The 16,839-nt window shown below is 41.2% G+C and overlaps 1 protein-coding gene across 1 annotated transcript in view; it reads right to left on the bottom strand.

The window, feature by feature from the left end:
• The window catches only part of PSMD11 (proteasome 26S subunit, non-ATPase 11), a 29,036-nt gene extending 24,404 nt beyond the window's left edge, over positions 1 to 4,632 (bottom strand). The window contains exons 1-2 of the mRNA XM_069481009.1: positions 4,524 to 4,632; positions 2,044 to 2,145 (exon numbers count right to left, since the gene is read on the bottom strand). Of these exons, the coding sequence (XP_069337110.1) occupies positions 2,044 to 2,145; positions 4,524 to 4,614 (193 nt within the window). The 5' untranslated portion in view covers positions 4,615 to 4,632. The remainder of the gene's footprint in view (positions 1 to 2,043; positions 2,146 to 4,523) is intronic.
• Between the last annotated feature and the right edge of the window lie 12,207 nt (positions 4,633 to 16,839).

Here is a 16,839-nt window from a genome sequence, read left to right as displayed (position 1 = left end):
ACCTAATAAATTCCAACAGGTTTAGCAATATACTTCTAAACTTCTCATGTATTGAGTCACAAGGCAGAGAGGATAAGAAATAAAGGGAGAATAAGCATAAAATAGGACAATAGCATTTTTGGATGAAAATTCCTGAAGCATTCCATGCCAATGAAGGAAAGCAGAGATTTGGATATTTTTTTTTTTTTTTTTTTTGAGACAGAGTCTCACTCTGTTGCCCAGGCTAGAGTGAGTGCCGTGGCGTCAGCCCAGCTCACAGCAACCTCAAACTCCTGGGCTCAAGCGATCCTCCTGTCTCAGCCTCCCGAGTAGCTGGGACTACAGGCATGCACCACCATGCCCGGCTATTTTTTTCTATATATATATTTTTTTAGCTGTCCATATAATTTCTTTCTATTTTTAGTAGAGATGGGGTCTCGCTCTTGCTCAGGCTGGTCTCAAACTCCTGAGCTCAAACAATCCGCCCACCTCGGCCTCCCAGAGAGCTAGGATTACAGGCATGAGCCACCGCGCCCGGCCGAGATTTGGATATTTGAACAACAGAAAAATCTTAAATCATTTCACCTGGCTTTATAATTCTTTCAGAAAAATTACCTCGTTAATTATATTTTGCATGAACTAATTATCAAAACCGTTTTAGAACTCCTAAGCTCAAATTAACTGACAGGCAAAAGGAATCCATACATATGTTAAATAGTAGGGAAGTCAGCCTATGATGAAAAAGCCATCACCCACCAGTGATAATCTGTAAATAGATGACTATAGAAAAGCAATAACCATGATGCCATGAGGCTATGAGCTCTGAAGTGGGACTATGTGAGTTCAAATCTTGGTTCTACCAGTTGCTAGTTGAGTGAGCTTGGGTAAGTTTTTTAACTTCTCTGTGCTCTTTTTCCTCATGTGTAAAGAGTATCTACTTCAAGTTGTTTCGAGGATTTAACAAGCTAAAACCATGTAATGCACTCAAAAGAATAACTAGTTCATAGTTAGCACTCAAAAACCCTTATGTATAGTTAGTCTTAAGGCTACTTAAAAATGTTATTTTAAAGAAGATACAAGACGCATGTAAACATATCCTCACAATTTTGTACATTTTTACTCAACTTTCTACTGATTGAGCCTAATAATTAAATTACTTATCCTTAACTGGAAAAGATCTTTAGTTCCTAAGTTCAAGAAGTTTTGCTAACTAATCCTCATCATTCTCTTGAGTAACAACTTAATTTGGGGGAAAGTAATCCATGAGGTTACTTATCAGAGCTTAATGCATTCTAATCAAATAAGCTCCAAATTCACTTTAAAGTTGACAAAAATCACCCATTTAAGTTTAAGCAGACTTCTCCCTAAATACTATTACCATTTTACTGGTGAAAAGTCCTTCCTGGTCAACAGGACTCCCTCCTAATTCCATGGACACACCCATCACCAGAATATCATCTAGAGCCCAGCCAGTCAATGGTTCGATTACAACTAGAATGTCTGGGCAATGATATGCACAAAGCCCTAGGTAGCAGTGGAGAAGTCTTGGGAAAGCTCCATTTAATGTCTTACTCATTCTGTATCAGAAAGAAAAACAGTGAGTCACTTGGATGCAAAATCCCTAGTCATTTTCAAATTATGGGCCTAAAGTCACTCACTATCTACCTTAAATACATCAAAGCTGCTCAGCAAAATCACTGAAGACTGCTGCTACCTATACATAAGTGAATACAGTGAAAATTCAAAATCCAGAATCACAGATCACTATATCCCAACAAAAATACAATTTTCCCTGATTTTCAGAACAAAACTCTACCATGAAAGAACTGAGTTTAAAGGTCACTTAACTTTCTGCTAAAAAACTCAAGCTCAACAAGTTGCCAAGAAACTAAAACTGAATTATAACATCAATGAACTGAGTGTGCAGAGGCAGTCCCATATTCCTTCACTCCAACAAAAAACAGTAACTTCTTCTTCCCTATGCTGTGCAGGAAAAAAAAAAAAAAAACAAAAAACCAGTAACTTCATCCAGCATTTCAGGTACAATCCATTTGTAGCACTTACCTGCAGCTTGTCCAGTCTTTGCCAGAAGAGACCCCAGTTCCAGGATGCTCTGTTCTTTGACCTGCACTGCCTCCTCATCGTTTTCCTGAATGTCACGCTTCACTGGGAGAGGAAAATGCAAACCCTCTTAAAATTCTGACAAAAAAATGAAGACCGAGGGAAATTTCACTCTCACAAGACCCATTAGAAACCCAAACATATGTACCAAAAGACAAAATTCTAAAGAGCTTTAAAAAAAAAAAATCTCTGAACAAGAAAAAATAAAATGGTATATATATGTAGGACATGTCCCATGTAAATCATAAAATAGATTCCTCTCTTTGATTTCAAATGTGCCTTTTCATTCTATCCATCAGAATTTTGCTTACCACATATACTGCATTTCTGTTGCGGTCACTTTGTTAAAGCAAAATTAAAACAAAACAGGTCCTTCATACTTACCGCACTAAGACACATGCCAGTCACTATGTTACATGAAGATATTAAACATGCCCATGCATTTACCTGCCCACAAACTAAAATCAAATGACCAAGCTGCTCATGACTATAACGTCAAAACCCTTTCAATAAACTTTAGTTCTGTGCAAAGCCTCAGCACAGAGGGATAAGCAGTTCTATAAAGCCATGCAGGAAAAACAACCCTGTCAAAGCCCCGATGTGATCCTGAACAGTTACACTTAAGAGACACTGCTGCTTTATAATGGATTCAGGTCCTGTTAAAATAACTTTGTGCTATCTGTCCCACTTTCAACTGTTAATAACTATTCTAACATTCGAACATTGAATGGCCTCTCTAAGTTGATAGTGATAATTTTAGTGATCATCACTAGTTACTACTTCTCTTGCAAAGCATCATGACTTGACAAAAACCAAGATTCTGATACTCCATGATGGACTCCCAAAAAAGTTAAGGCTGTCAACAATCCTGACTCAAGCGTGCTCTAACAGAGAAGCTTTCAGGAACTCTCTCCCAGTATAGTGGGCAAGCAAGAAATACTCTAATTGTATTAATGTTTAATGTAATTTCTACTTCATGAAAAACAAAATATTAGGCTCTGGGCACAAAAAAAATAAAATTCATGCTTCTCACATTAGTTCTAAATATTAGTGTGTACTCAGAATAAAATATATATATGTAACAGTGATTGAGATGACTCTGATTCTGTAAATGTAACTGACTTAACATCAGAACTTCAAAATGAAACACCCTTTACCAATTATCATTCATTCAACGATGCATCTTGACCCCTCCCTCCTCTCCTTCCCTAGTACTCCCAATGGTAAAGACACCAATATCTTGTCATTGTCTTTTCTCTGTGCAAGCCTGGAGTACCAAAATTCAACAGACTAAGTAAGTCAACATAAATGTCAACATCCTGGAAGTGGAGACAGGTGCATTCTCACACTACTTGTTGATACAGTTCAAATCTTCTCAAACTACATTAAAAAGATCACATTACTACATGGGAAGAGCTAGCCCATGCTCTAACTGAATCCTTTATGAATGAACATTAAAAGCCTTCTCTTGTCATCATACATTTATTTCTATTCAGGCCTGAATCCCAGCAGAAAGCTGTCGGAAAAGACTGGCTGAGACTCCCATTTCTTGTTGTGTGCAGGTGTAAGGCAACCGCACTACAGAGTTAAGAAAATTTCCTTTAATTTTCTCCGGCAATATGCAGCCAGCTGGTTCCAAAGAGTTCCCAGAACTCCGCGGACTGACAACTAACTCCGTAAACTCACTTCCAACACCTCTACAGGGGAGACTGGAATGATTAGTCACCTCCTATAGCCAGGCAGTCCCACCCCAACACCTAACTCTTACACTCTACACGGGGCAGAGGAACGTCTCGGCCACCTTTTCAAACCAAATGCCAATCTGAAGTGCGTGTCACCCCCGAATTCCCCAATTTCAGAAAGCGGCCCTACTTTAGTGGAGCCTTCCGCTGGGGGCTGGGGAGAAGTAGCAGCTCCCTGCGTCCCGTGGAAGGAAACTCCAAGAGAAGAGCAAGCGCTCGCGCTCCCACCCCAAGCAGGCTGTGCTGATAACAACGGCGGGAAATGCCTGTCCTGAGCGGGTTTCGCCAAGGCCGTTCAACTAGAGACTCTCAGACCAGTTTGTATTAAGTCTGCCGGGAGGCAATGCTCTCGGGTCCCGGCCAGCTCCTGCGGGCCAGAGCCGGGAACAAGGCTGGGGAGGGGTGGTGGCCCCGGCTCGGCCCACTCTCCCACCCCACGCTGATCCCACTGTGAGTCAGCAGCGGCGAGTGGACACAGGGGTTGCCTCGGGGCTTCCCATCAGAGGGTGACCCAGGGGGCTCCATGGAGCTCCAAGCGGCCTGTGCCCCCAGCCCGGCCCCCCTCACACACAGTGAGTCAGCAGCACCAGAGCCGGCTAGCCCGGCCCCTCTCTGCTGCCGCCGACCGACATAAGCCGAATTGAGCCAGCAGGGCCAGGAAGGCGGCGCGGCGACCTTTACCGATGGAGTGGAGGATGTCGATGGAGGCCTCCCGGTCAGTGCTGAGTAGAGACTGGGCTCTCTGGAACTCCACCACCGCCGCCGCCGCCATCTTACCGCTCTCACACCGTCCCCGGCCACGGCCGTCGACGCCGGAAACACATACCCGGAAGGCCCGCCCTCGCGTCCCTCCCCTTTGTGGCCCCCGCGCCTCCGTTCCCAGAGCACTCGGGGAGTTGTAGTCTCTCGGCCGGGCGGGGGCCGAGGGGTGACAGGGGAACGGGAGCGCCTCGCAGGTGGGCTGCAAGCGCCTCAGCACCGCCTAGCGGCCCGCCCGCGCGGAAAAGAGGCGGTGCCAAGTACTGGAGCCCAAGGTTAGTCCCCACCCACCTCGAAAGAGGCTTCTTAATTTCGACTCCCCTTGATCACCCTTGAAAGGAGTTTTTGAGTACTCGGGTAGGTATTCAGTGAAAGCTCTTTGTCAGCTGTAAAATGGGGATAAGGGGAGAAAAAAGAAAAGAAAGCTGTTTGGCTTTCTTTGTAGCTTCCACGTTTAACCATTCATTCAGGGCAATAAGTGACCTTATAAAGTGCTCGCTATGTAGCTGACAAAGAATGGCACTATTCAAATGCGTTCAAGTCTCTAACAGCGCTTGCGTGACACACGCACAACCACACACTCTTTTCAGGCTTGAATTCTACAGGATGCTAGCCAGCCTGTGATAAAGCTACCAGTATCAGAGAAAACTGTCTTTCCCAAGCAGCCCATTGAATCTTGAGACAACGCGTTGAACGTTATAAAATGAAATATCATCTTTGTCCCATTCATTGAATAAATACCTCTTGGGAGTCACACAAAAGACTCACCCCAGCTCCCCAGCTCAAAAAAAGAAAAAACCAGATTCCAGTATCTCCAGTTCCTTCAATTAAAATCACAGATATCTGGGAGGATGCCATGTGGAAAGAAAAAAGACATTCTATGTGACCATTTAGGGTTAAACTTAAGGAAGGTGCTAAAACTGTAAAGAGACAGGTCAATACAAGGAAGATCTTTCCCTAGGTGAGGACAATTCCAAAAAATGAAATATACTATCCCACAAAAGGACCTGTAAAGGGAACCAACACTGCACTCCTCTGTGACTGGATTAGGCAATTTATGTATCTATCTCCTTTTATCCTCCCAACAATGTTCTGTAAAGATTTTTTTTACTCCTTTTTAATAGGTGAGGAAGCTGAGGGAGTTTAATAGATTTCGTGAAGCTCAAATAGTGATTGACAGAGCTGAGATCTGAGGGTTAGGGAATGCCTTCCTAATTCCTGGTGTGTTCAAATGAAAACTGGATAACATCTCATCAAGTTGTTGTGAACAGAGTTCATGACTTTGATGGGGAGTTGAATTAAATGGTTTCTAAACTTCTCCCAACTCTTAAGAGTCCATGAATCTCAGTGTAAGAATGAACTTTTCTTTGCTCAAAAAAGGCATTCCTCCCTTCTCAATCTGGTGTGCAATTAATGACATTGTGCCAAAATGTTAATGGGCTGTAAAACTCCAAAGCTGAGAACAACAAGGCATAAGTATCTCCACCTTCTATTGAAGAGTTACCAGTTAACTCTCCAAAGAACTTGCTAAGAAGTGACTAGACCAGTCTTTTAACGTTTCTCTACCTCCAGCTTCAGTCAGGGAGACATAAAAATTCAAAAGGAATTCATTAGAAGAAATTATAGAAGATAGAGTGCTCACCTCACTACAAAGAGGGGATATACAAAAGATTAGGAGTGCCTGCCAGATCTTTCTCCCAAGCTGGTAAGTCTTGCTTTTCTGTGCAACCACCATGGTGAGAGTTTTTTGTTGTCCTTGTTTGTTTGTGACAGGGTCTCACTCTGTCCCCTGGGCTAGAGTACAGTGGCATCAAGAGATCCTCCTGCTGGCCGGGCGCGGTGGCTCACGCCTGTAATCCTAGCACTCTGGGAGGCCGAGGCGGGTGGATCGCTCAAGGTCAGGAGTTCGAGACCAGCCTGAGCGAGACCTCGTCTCTACTAAAAATAGAAAGACATTATATGGACAACTAAAAATCTATATAGAAAAAATTAGCCGGGCATGGTGGCGCATGCCTGTAGTCTCAGCTACTCGGGAGGCTGAGGCAGTAGGATCGCTTAAGCCGAGGAGTCTGAGGTTGCTGTGAGCTAAGCTGACGCCACGGCACTCACTCTAGCCTGGGCAACAAAGTGAGACTCTGTCTCAACAAAAAAAAAAAAAAGAGATCCTCCTGCCTCAGGCTCCTGACCAGCTAGGACTACAGGCGAGCCACCATGCCCGGCTAATTTTTCTATATTTTTGTAGAGATGGGGTCTTGCTCTTGCTCAGTCTATTCTCAAGCTCCTGGCCTCAAGCAATCCTCCTGCCTCAGCCTCCGAAAGTGGTAGGATTACAGGCGTGAGCCACTGCACCTGGCCCATAATGAGAGTTTTGAGGTGAACCAGACATATCTCTCCAGGAGTTTGGGTCTTTCATGCACATTTATGAAGATGGTAACCCAATTCTAGCCTGCAGAATTCTGAATTAGGGAAGAAGGCTGGCACACTCTCTCTACAATAAGACAATGAGAAAGGGCAGCAATGGGGCAGCCTCCACTACCTGTGTTTGGTATGGCAAGATTCTTATGGGCCAAGGAGATGTTGAATAGATAGATTATTCAGGACATTCTTGAAGGGACCTACTCAGTGGGGTCACCTGCTAGAGTGAGGAGGTCCAGTAATAAGGGTCTGGAAGTGTGGACTTCAGGAGGCAGTCACTGAAGGGGGATCTTCAAGTCCATAGGTAGAGCCTCTACAGAACCCATAAATGCTCCCAAAAAGAAAGAACCAGTACCTAGGTCTCTGCTTCTGATGTCGTCAGTCATGTAAGAGACCTTTACCTCTTTTCTTATAATCCCTCCTACTTCTCTGACCTCCCCCAAACTCCTTCACCCTGGAAGAGACCCAGAAACAGCAGAGTAAAAGGGAAGGAGAACAAAAAGAGCAAAAGTACAGACTAAACACAAATTTTCAACTGCCTGACAGAGAACAGAGAAGATTTAAATTAGATGTGAAATTGAAGTTTTGGTTTGGGCTGGATTGGACTTTTACTCATTACAAAATAACATAAAAGAGATTCAGGCAGTTTGCCCAAGGTGTCATCCAGGGTAAGGGAAGGAAGATCCAACACATGCTTTCAAATTTCAGGCTAGCCACTTAGTAGTTGGTGCCTTTAGCATGTTTCTTAATTTCTCTGATATTTGATTTTCTCACCTGGAAAAGAGGGATAATAAAACCTAGCTCACAAGGTTGTCATAAGGATATAAGATAATACGGTGACATAGTAAATGTTATTTTCTTTCTGTATAGCATCTTCGTTACATAATACTAAGAAGCTTTTATATCATTGGGATCACAAACTACTGCTTAGTAGTCATTTGTCATTGATTGCATTGATAAGGTAAGCAATGTCCCTAAACTTAAGTAGTACTATGATATAAGTCATTCTCGGGAATGTGACATTCTCAATGACACCCAAAGCTCCCACTCACCCTCTTGCAGTTGTCTTGCCATTCTTCCCCATTTTCAGATTCTTCAAACCTTCTCTGTGTGTGTTAATGTTCTGGGCCTTGTGAGAGTCTGGTTAGCATCCCTCTTACTGTGGTCCACAAAGCGTTGCAAAATCTGGCCTATTTCTCCAACTTCAACTCATCACTTTGCCTCTTATTCATTCTTCTCAGCTGGCTCCTTTTTTTCCCCCCTCCAACATGCCAAGTTCTTTCCCACCTCAAAGCCTTTATATTTCCCTTGCAGGTTTCAGCTCAAAGGGTATTTCCACAGAAAGGCTTCTGTGCCATCCCATTATAAGCAATCTCTCATGCCTTCAATCCAGTAATCATCACATCACTCTATTCATTTCCTTCCTAGTACTTAACATAGTCTGTGATTTTATTATTTTACTTCTTTAAAGCTCATCTCCCTCCAAAAGCTTTCAGGGACCTTGCCAATCTTGTTAATAGTTATAGTCCCTATTCCTACAATAGTGGCTTGCACATGGCGAACACTAAATAGTTGTTGAATGATGCATACTAGTATCTGTCCTATTACAACCTTATGCCATGATGTCTGCCCTAAATGTACATGTTCTATACTATGTGACTCTGTTCACCTTAGCCATTGCTGATTGGATTGGGGTAGGAGTGGGAGGCTGTCACATATTAGCCAGGACCTAGGTATTATAGGCCCTGGCTTGGAAAAATTAGCCAGGCCAATGCAATTGGGGGACGGAGAGACTGAGCCAGTTAGCCAAGGGAACTGAAATCAAAGTCTGTCACTTGGAACTGAGTACCCTGTTGGTAGAGAGAAACTCAGTAGACAAGTGGGGAGAAGCAGGAATATCATGGAAGGCAATCCAGATACCTCCAGAGAAGGCCACCTCAGTTCCTAACAACTTTCCATTAACCAGTTCCACTTCCATGAGGCCCACCCATACCATAGTCCCCATTCTTGGAACACTGTGACATGTTCTCTCTCCAAGATCTTCTAACCCTTCTTTTTATGTCAAAAAAAAAAAAAAAAAGGTTCATCATACAATAATTAAGGTTAAAACAAAGAAAAAGAAAAAGAAAGGTTCTGTGTGGTGTAATTATGTCTTTAATGGCTAATATTTTCTTATCTTTCCTTTTATAATATCAAAGTGAGAGAATATGTGGATGGAGTTTAGGTTTCTCTGTACAGTTGACCCTTGAACAACATGGGCTTAAACTGTGTGGGTCCACTTATTCACAGATTTTTTTCAGTAAATATACATTGGAAAAATTTTTGGAGTTACTCAACAATTTGAAAAAACTTGCAGACAAACCAAATAGCCTAAAAATACCAAAAAAAATTAAAGTTGGGTATGTCATGAATGCATAAAATGTATGTAGATACTAGTCTATTTAATCATTTACTGCCATAAAATACAAAAAAAAATTTATCATAAAAAGTTAAAATTCATCAAACTTTCGCATACCTGTACAAACTGTACATGGTGCCATTCGCAGTCTAGAGAAATGTAAACAAATGTAAAGATGCAGTATTAAATCATAACTGCACCAAATTAACTGTACTACATACTGTACTACTGTAATAATTTTGTAGCCACCTCCTGTTGCTGTTTCGATGAGCTCAAGTGTTGTGAGTATCCACTTAAAACACCATCTGATGCTAATTGTCTTTGTGTGAGCAGTTCATCTCTCCAGAAATTGCATATTACACTAAAAAGTGATCTTTCACGGTTCTTGTGTATTTTTCATAGTGTTTAGTGCAATACTGTAAACCTTGAATAACGCCATGGGACCCATATGAAGTGCCACTAGTGATGATGGAAGTGCTCCCAAGAAGCAAAGAAATGTCATGACATTAGAAGAAAAAGTTAAATTGCTTGATAGGTACCATAGATTGAGGTCTGTAGCTCTGGTTGCCTGCCATTTTAATATAAATGAATCCAGCATAAAGACCATTATAAAAAAAAGAAAAGGAAATTCTTGAAGCCATCACTGCAGCTATGCCAACAAGCTTGAAAACCTTGCACTTTTTGTGAAATACCTTTTGAAAATGCAGCTTTTATGTGAGTGCAGGATTGCTATACAAAAGGCATACCTATAGACTCTAATATGATTTGAGAAAAAGCAAAGTAATTATATGTCAACTTAAAGTGAAGGGAGGCCAGGCGCGGTGCCTCACACATATAATCCTAGCACTCTGGGAGGCCGAGGCGGGAGGATCGCTCGAGGTCAGGAGTTTGAGACCAGCCTGAGCAAGAGCGAGACACCCGCCCCCCGTCTCTACTAAAAGTAGAAAGAAATGATCTGGACAGCTAAAAATATATATGGAAAAAAATTAGCCCGGCATGGTGGCACATGCCTGTAGTCCCAGCTAATCGGGAGGCCGAGGCAGGAGGATCACTTGAGCCCAGGAGTTTGAGGTTGCTGTGAGCTAGGCTGACGCCATGGCACTCTAGCGTGGGCAACAGAGCAAGACTCTGTCTCAAAAAAAATAAATAAAAAAAATAAAGTGAAGCTAATGTGAAGGATCTAAAGCTGGAGAATTTAATGCCAGCAAAAAAATGGTTTGGTAATTTAATAAAGAGGTTTGGCTTTAAAAATATGTCAAGATAACAGGAGAAGTGTCTTCTGCTGACCAAGAGGCAGCAAGAGTTCCTGGACACCATTAAGAAAATCACTGAGGACAGGCAGGACGTGGTGGCTCATGCCTGTAATCCTAGCACTCTGCAAGGCCGAGGTGGAAGGATCGCACGAGGTCAGAAGTTCGTAGACCAGCCTGAGCAAGAGCAAGACCTCCGTCTCTACTAAAAATAGAAAGAAATTATATGGACAACTAAAATATATATAGAAAAAAATTAGCCGGGCGTGGTGGCACATGCCTGTAGTCCCAGCTACTTGGGAGGCTGAGGCAGAAAGACTGCTTGAGCACAGGAGTTTGAGGTTGCTGTGAGCTAGGCAGATGCCACAGCACTCTAGCCCGAGCAACAGAGCGAGACTCTGTCTCAAAAAAAAAAAAAAAAAAGAAAGAAAGAAAGAAAGAAAATCACTGAGGAGAAAGGATATCTGCCTGAACAGGTTTTTAATGCAGACCAAAATGCCCTGTTCTGGGGGGAAAATGCCACAAAGGACGTGTATTAGTAAGGAAAAGAAGCAAGCATCAGGATTAAGGGAGGAAGGGGTAGCTTAACTCTACCATCTTGTGCAAAAGCAGCTGGGTTTATGATCAGGACTGCCCTTATCTATAAAGCTGCTAACCCCCAAGCCTTGAAGAGAAAAAATAAACATCAGCTGCCAGTCTTTTGGTTGTACAACAAGAAGGCCTAGATGAGAACTCTTTTCTGGATTGATTCCATTGATGCTTTATCTCTGAAGTCAGAAGTAACTTGGATAGTAAGAAACTGCCTTTTAAATTCTTGTGATGTTGGACGATTCTCCTGGCCACCCAAGAACCCCATGCCCCATGAGTTCAACATGGAAAGCTTCAAATCATGAACTTGCCCCCAAAATAAAGTATCTAATTCAGCCTCTAGATCAGGGGGTCATAAGGACCTTTCCTGGCTCATTACACATGGGACTCTATGGAAAAGATTGTCAATGCTATGGAAAAGAACCCTGAGAGAGAGAACATCATGAAAGTTTGGAAGGATTACACCACTGAAGACGCCATTGTTATTATAGAAAAAGCCACGAAAGCCATCAAGCCCAAAGCAATAAATTCCTGCTGGAGAAAACTCTGTCCAGATGTCGTGCATGACTTACTTCATGGGATTTACAAGAGAGCCAGTCAAGGAAATTAGGAAAGAGATTGGATATGGCAAAAAAAAAAAAAAAAAAGTGGGGAGGGGGAGGGGTTTCAAGATACGATCTTAGCAAATCTTAGCGGCCAGTGTGGTGGCTCACGCCTGTAATCCTAGCATTCTGGGAAGCAGGGACAGGAGGATGACTGGAGGTCAGGAGTTCGAGACCATACTGAGCAAGAGTGAGACCCCATCTCCACTAAAATAGAAAAAATTAGCCAGGCATGGTGTCACATGCCTGTAGTCTCAGCTACTTGGGAGGCTGAAGCAGGAGGATTGTTTGAGCCCAGGAGTTTGAGGTTGCTGTGAGCTAGGCTGACACCATGGCACTCTAGCCTGGGCACCAGAGTGACACTCTGTCTCAAAAAAATTAAAAAATTAAAAAAAAAAAAAGATATGGATCTTAGAGAAAGTCAAGAGCTAATAGATACCACACCTGAGGAATTAACAGATGATTGATGGAGATGAGTGCTTCCAAACCAGTGCCAGACAATAAGAGAAAAGACACAGAAGAAGCAGTGCCAGAAAACATTGATGTTACATAATCTGGCAGAAATGTTCCAATTATTCAAGACTGTTCTTGACTTCTTTTTATGACATGGACCTTTCTATGACAGGGGCACTGAAACTAATGCAAACAGTAGAAGGATTGGTACTGCATAGAAATATATTTACAGAAAAGAAAAAGCAAACAGTTTAGAAATTACGATGTATTTTTGTAAATTTACACTGAGTTGTGCCTACTTCTCCTGCCTCCCTTTCCACCACCTCCACCTCTGCCACCCGAGACAAGACCAATGCTGCCTCTTTCTCCTCCTTAGCCTACTCAATAGACGATGAGGATGAAGACCTTTATAATGAACCACTTCCACTTAATGAATAGTAAATATATTTCCTCTTCCTTATGATATTCTTAATAACATTTTCTTTTCTCTAGCTTACTTTATTATAAGAATAATAATTATTAAAAGGATTTGTTCTGTAAAATTTGGATTCAGTCAAAAGGCCTCACTCAAGGATCCAGAAGGCCACAGGTTCCCCACCCCTGGAGGGCTTCCAGTCAACAGTAGGCTACTAGCAGTTAAATTTTGGGAGAGTCAAAAGTTATATGTGGGCCGGACGTGGTGGCTCATACCTGTGATCCTAGCACTCTGGGAGGTCAGGAGTTCGAGACCAGCCTGAGCAAGAGAGAGAGCCCCATCCCCCATCTCTACTAAAAAAAAAATAGAAAAATAGAAAATATTAGCCAGGCATCATGGTGTGCACCTGTAGTGCCAGCCACTTGGGAGACTCAGGCAGGAGGAACACTTGAGCCCAGGAGTTTGAGGTTGCTGTGAGCTATGATGATGCAACTGTACTCTACCCAGGGTGACACAGTGAGACTCTGTCTCCAAAAAAAAAAAAAAAAAAAATGTTTATATGTGGATTTTTGATGGTGCAGGTGGGTCAGGACATTTAACCCCTGCATCGTTCAAGGATCAACTGTATTTATTTTTATGGTTACATTTGAGTTACGGCCAATGATACTACTGGTTTTCCATTAAAGGTGATATAAAATTACAATGAGAAACAGTGAGCCAATTTAAATAACAATACATATGGTATGTGAACATGGCAAAAATTAGAAATATGTAGGATAAGCAAATGATTGTTTGGTCCAGAAAACCAAATCCTGATCTTGATATCACTATGTAACCAACCATCTACCTCCCATTATCCTTTTTTTTATACAAAAATAACATCTCTCATCAGAAGACCAGGACTTTCAGGTTCCCGTCCTAGATTTATAATCCTTAAAGATGTCTTTCAAGTTACTTCTGGCAAAGGCACTACATGCTGTAGAAAATAAGCATGGAATTTGAAGGCAGAAAAACATGAAGCTCATATCTTCACTCTGCTACCAACTAACAGTCAAATTACTTAAACTCTCTGAGACTAAGTTTGATCATCAGTAAAATTATTTTAAAAATCTACTTCATTCACCATCAAATTGGCATTAACTGATCAACACCTAAGTGCACATACAGTAATAATATTCATCAGGTGTCGGGCAGATGGGAGCGGGGAGGAAGGGATGGGTATATACACACCTAATGGGTGCGCTGCACACCGTCTGGGGAATGGACACACTTGAAGCTCTGACTCGGGTGGGGCGAAGGCCAGATATGTAACCGAAACATTTGTACTCCAGTAATACACTGAAATTAAGAAAATTTTTTAAAAATCTACTTCATTTGATGGTTGTACAACCACCATCATGTGCGTATATGTGAATGTACTTACTGCCACAGAACTGTACACTCAGAATGGTTAAAATGGTAAATTTTGTTATGTATATTTTACCACAATAAAAAATCTACTTCACAGAATTGCTGAAATTTAAAATTTTAAAGACACTAGAACACTTCAGCACTGTGACTGACACATGTAAGTATTCAATAAGTAGCAATTATTAAAATTATAATTAAGTTGCTGATTAAATTAGCTGATTAGCACCCACTACTCTGTTTCCTCAGGGAGCCCAATTAGAAGGCTAAATGAATCTTTAATTGATGATTTTCATAGTAATAGAGTGGCGATCAATTGTCATTTCTATTTCCCATCTTAGGGCTCCCTCACCCTCAGTATTGCCTCCCCTCCCTCCCCACAACACCCCCAACCACACTACACAGCCCTGTTTTCCCCCATGCTACCCTATATTCCAAAACGATTTCTTTCTGTTATATAACTCTTAACTGTTCACTGAGCTTTCTAAACATTTTTTATCCCAAGGTTAAACAAATAGAGGAATACTATAATGTACTATCCTGCTAATAAAAGAATATATGCTTCTCCTTCTCCTTTCCCTCCTACCCTTTGACAGGGAGCTGAGGTTAGCACTGCTAAGCTACTGATAACTCTTCAACTCTGCACATCTGCTGCCACTGGAGGGCTGGAGAGGAAAAAAAATAGCAAAAAACGTGGAAAATATGTCATTATTATCTTTTCGTCTCCCTTTGGAAACGCTTCTCTCACACACTGCCACCTCACCCTAGACCTCCAGGCACCTTACTGTATTTGAGTTGTATTACAGTTCTCCTTTAGTGAAAGTCTGTTGGTGATAAACTTGTCTTTGACTGAAAACTGTCTTTTTGTATTGATAGTTCAAGTGGGTATAAAATCCTTAACACTGACATTTATTTTCACTCAGCATTTTGAAGATATTAAAGATGACTTTTCAGTCTAATTGAAGTTCCTTTATAGGTAATCTGTCTTTTCTCCTTGGTTAATTTTAATGTATTTTCTGTCCTAGGCTTTCATGTGCTTCACTACATCATGATCAGGATTCGCTATGCTTCCTGAATCTGACGATTCATGCCTTCCATTAATGCTGGAAAATTCTCAGCCATTATCTCTTCAAATATTGCCTCCTCTATTTTACTTTTCTCCTGGAAATATTATTAGATGTAAGTTAAACCTGCCTTGTCCAATATTAGTCACTAGCCACATGTGGCTAGTGAGCATTTGAAATGTGGCTAGTTGAAACTGAGCTGTGTGTTCCATAAGTGCAAAATACACACTGGATTTCAAAGACAATATGAGAAAAAATAAAAAGTATCTCATTCTTGATTTTTATATTATATGTTGAGATAATAGTTTGGATTAATTTCACATTTTTTTTTATTTTCTTTAATGTTGGTACTAGAAATTTTTTTTTTTTTTTTTTTTTTTTGAGACAGAGTCTCACTCTGTTGCCCAGGCTAGAGTGCCATGGCATCAGCCTAGCTTATAGCAACCTCAAACTCCTGGGCTCAAGCAATCCTCCTGCCTCAGCCTCCCAAGTAGCTGGGACTACAGGCATGCACCGCCATGCCCGGCTAATTTTTTGTATATATATTTTTAGTTGTCCATATACTTTCTTTCTATTTTTAGTAGAGACGGGGTGTTGTTCTTGCTCAGGCTGGTCTCGAACTCCTGAGCTCAAACAATCCACCCACCTCGGCCTCCCAGAGTGCTAGGATTACAGGCATGAGCCACCATGCCTGGCCTAGAAATTTTAAATTACCTATATATCTCACATTATATTTCTATTGGACAGTACTGTTTAAGAGTATCCACTTCTCTTTTCTACATCTCTTTATGTTTTCCATCTCCTTATCTCTCTATACTAAATTTCTCGGAATTGTCTTCAATTTATTTGATAGTTTACTGGATTACATCATCAGCTGTTTCTGATCTGCTATTTAATCCATCCACTAAGATTTAATTTTAATCAAATTAAAATGTATTATTCTATTTTTACAAGATTTGTTTGGTCTTTTTCCAAAGCTGACCTTTTTTCAAAATATCATATTATTTTCTTATGTTTTGGGTTCCATCTTTTATGTTTTTAATCCTTTAAAACAAAGTCTATAATCTGTATCTGATAACTATTTGATATTCTTGGATGTCTAATCCTGCAGTTTGTTGTGTCTGCTAACTTTCCCCTTGAAGGATGTTTTCTCATTTTGGATTATGAACTCATCTACAACAGGGTTTTATCTATATTATTCCTAGGAGACCTGGGTTGAGTTTGCTTCTGCAAACCCATCCCAAAATCATGGGTACGTGACTGTAATTTACATTCACTTGCGGACTTTAGGGAATTCCTATACCACAGAGATAATATGATTTAAACCTCAAATGAGGAATGCACATGGTTGCAATTTACCAGAGGAGATTTTTATTTTTATTTATTTTCCTTCTCAGTGCCCAGGCTGAAACAAACAAGTTTCCTGGTTGGCTGCCTGTGTCAGGGGACAGCTTTTTTTTTTTTTTTTTCTGATAGTCCCTTTCACTAAAGGGATAGCCCTTTGAGAATCTTGGATTTATGTAGATGTCTCAGTTCTAATTTCCATGTTGACCAAGCTAAAGCCCATGTCTTTTTCTCTGTGTGTGGTTTAAGTGGAAAAAAGTAGTAGGAATTATAAAACAAACACCTATATTCCTACCACTCAG

Source organism: Eulemur rufifrons, chromosome 9, assembly GCF_041146395.1.
Source record: "Eulemur rufifrons isolate Redbay chromosome 9, OSU_ERuf_1, whole genome shotgun sequence".
In the NCBI taxonomy this organism is placed as follows: domain Eukaryota; kingdom Metazoa; phylum Chordata; class Mammalia; order Primates; family Lemuridae; genus Eulemur; species Eulemur rufifrons.
This window is presented reverse-complemented; position numbering and strand designations above follow the sequence as displayed.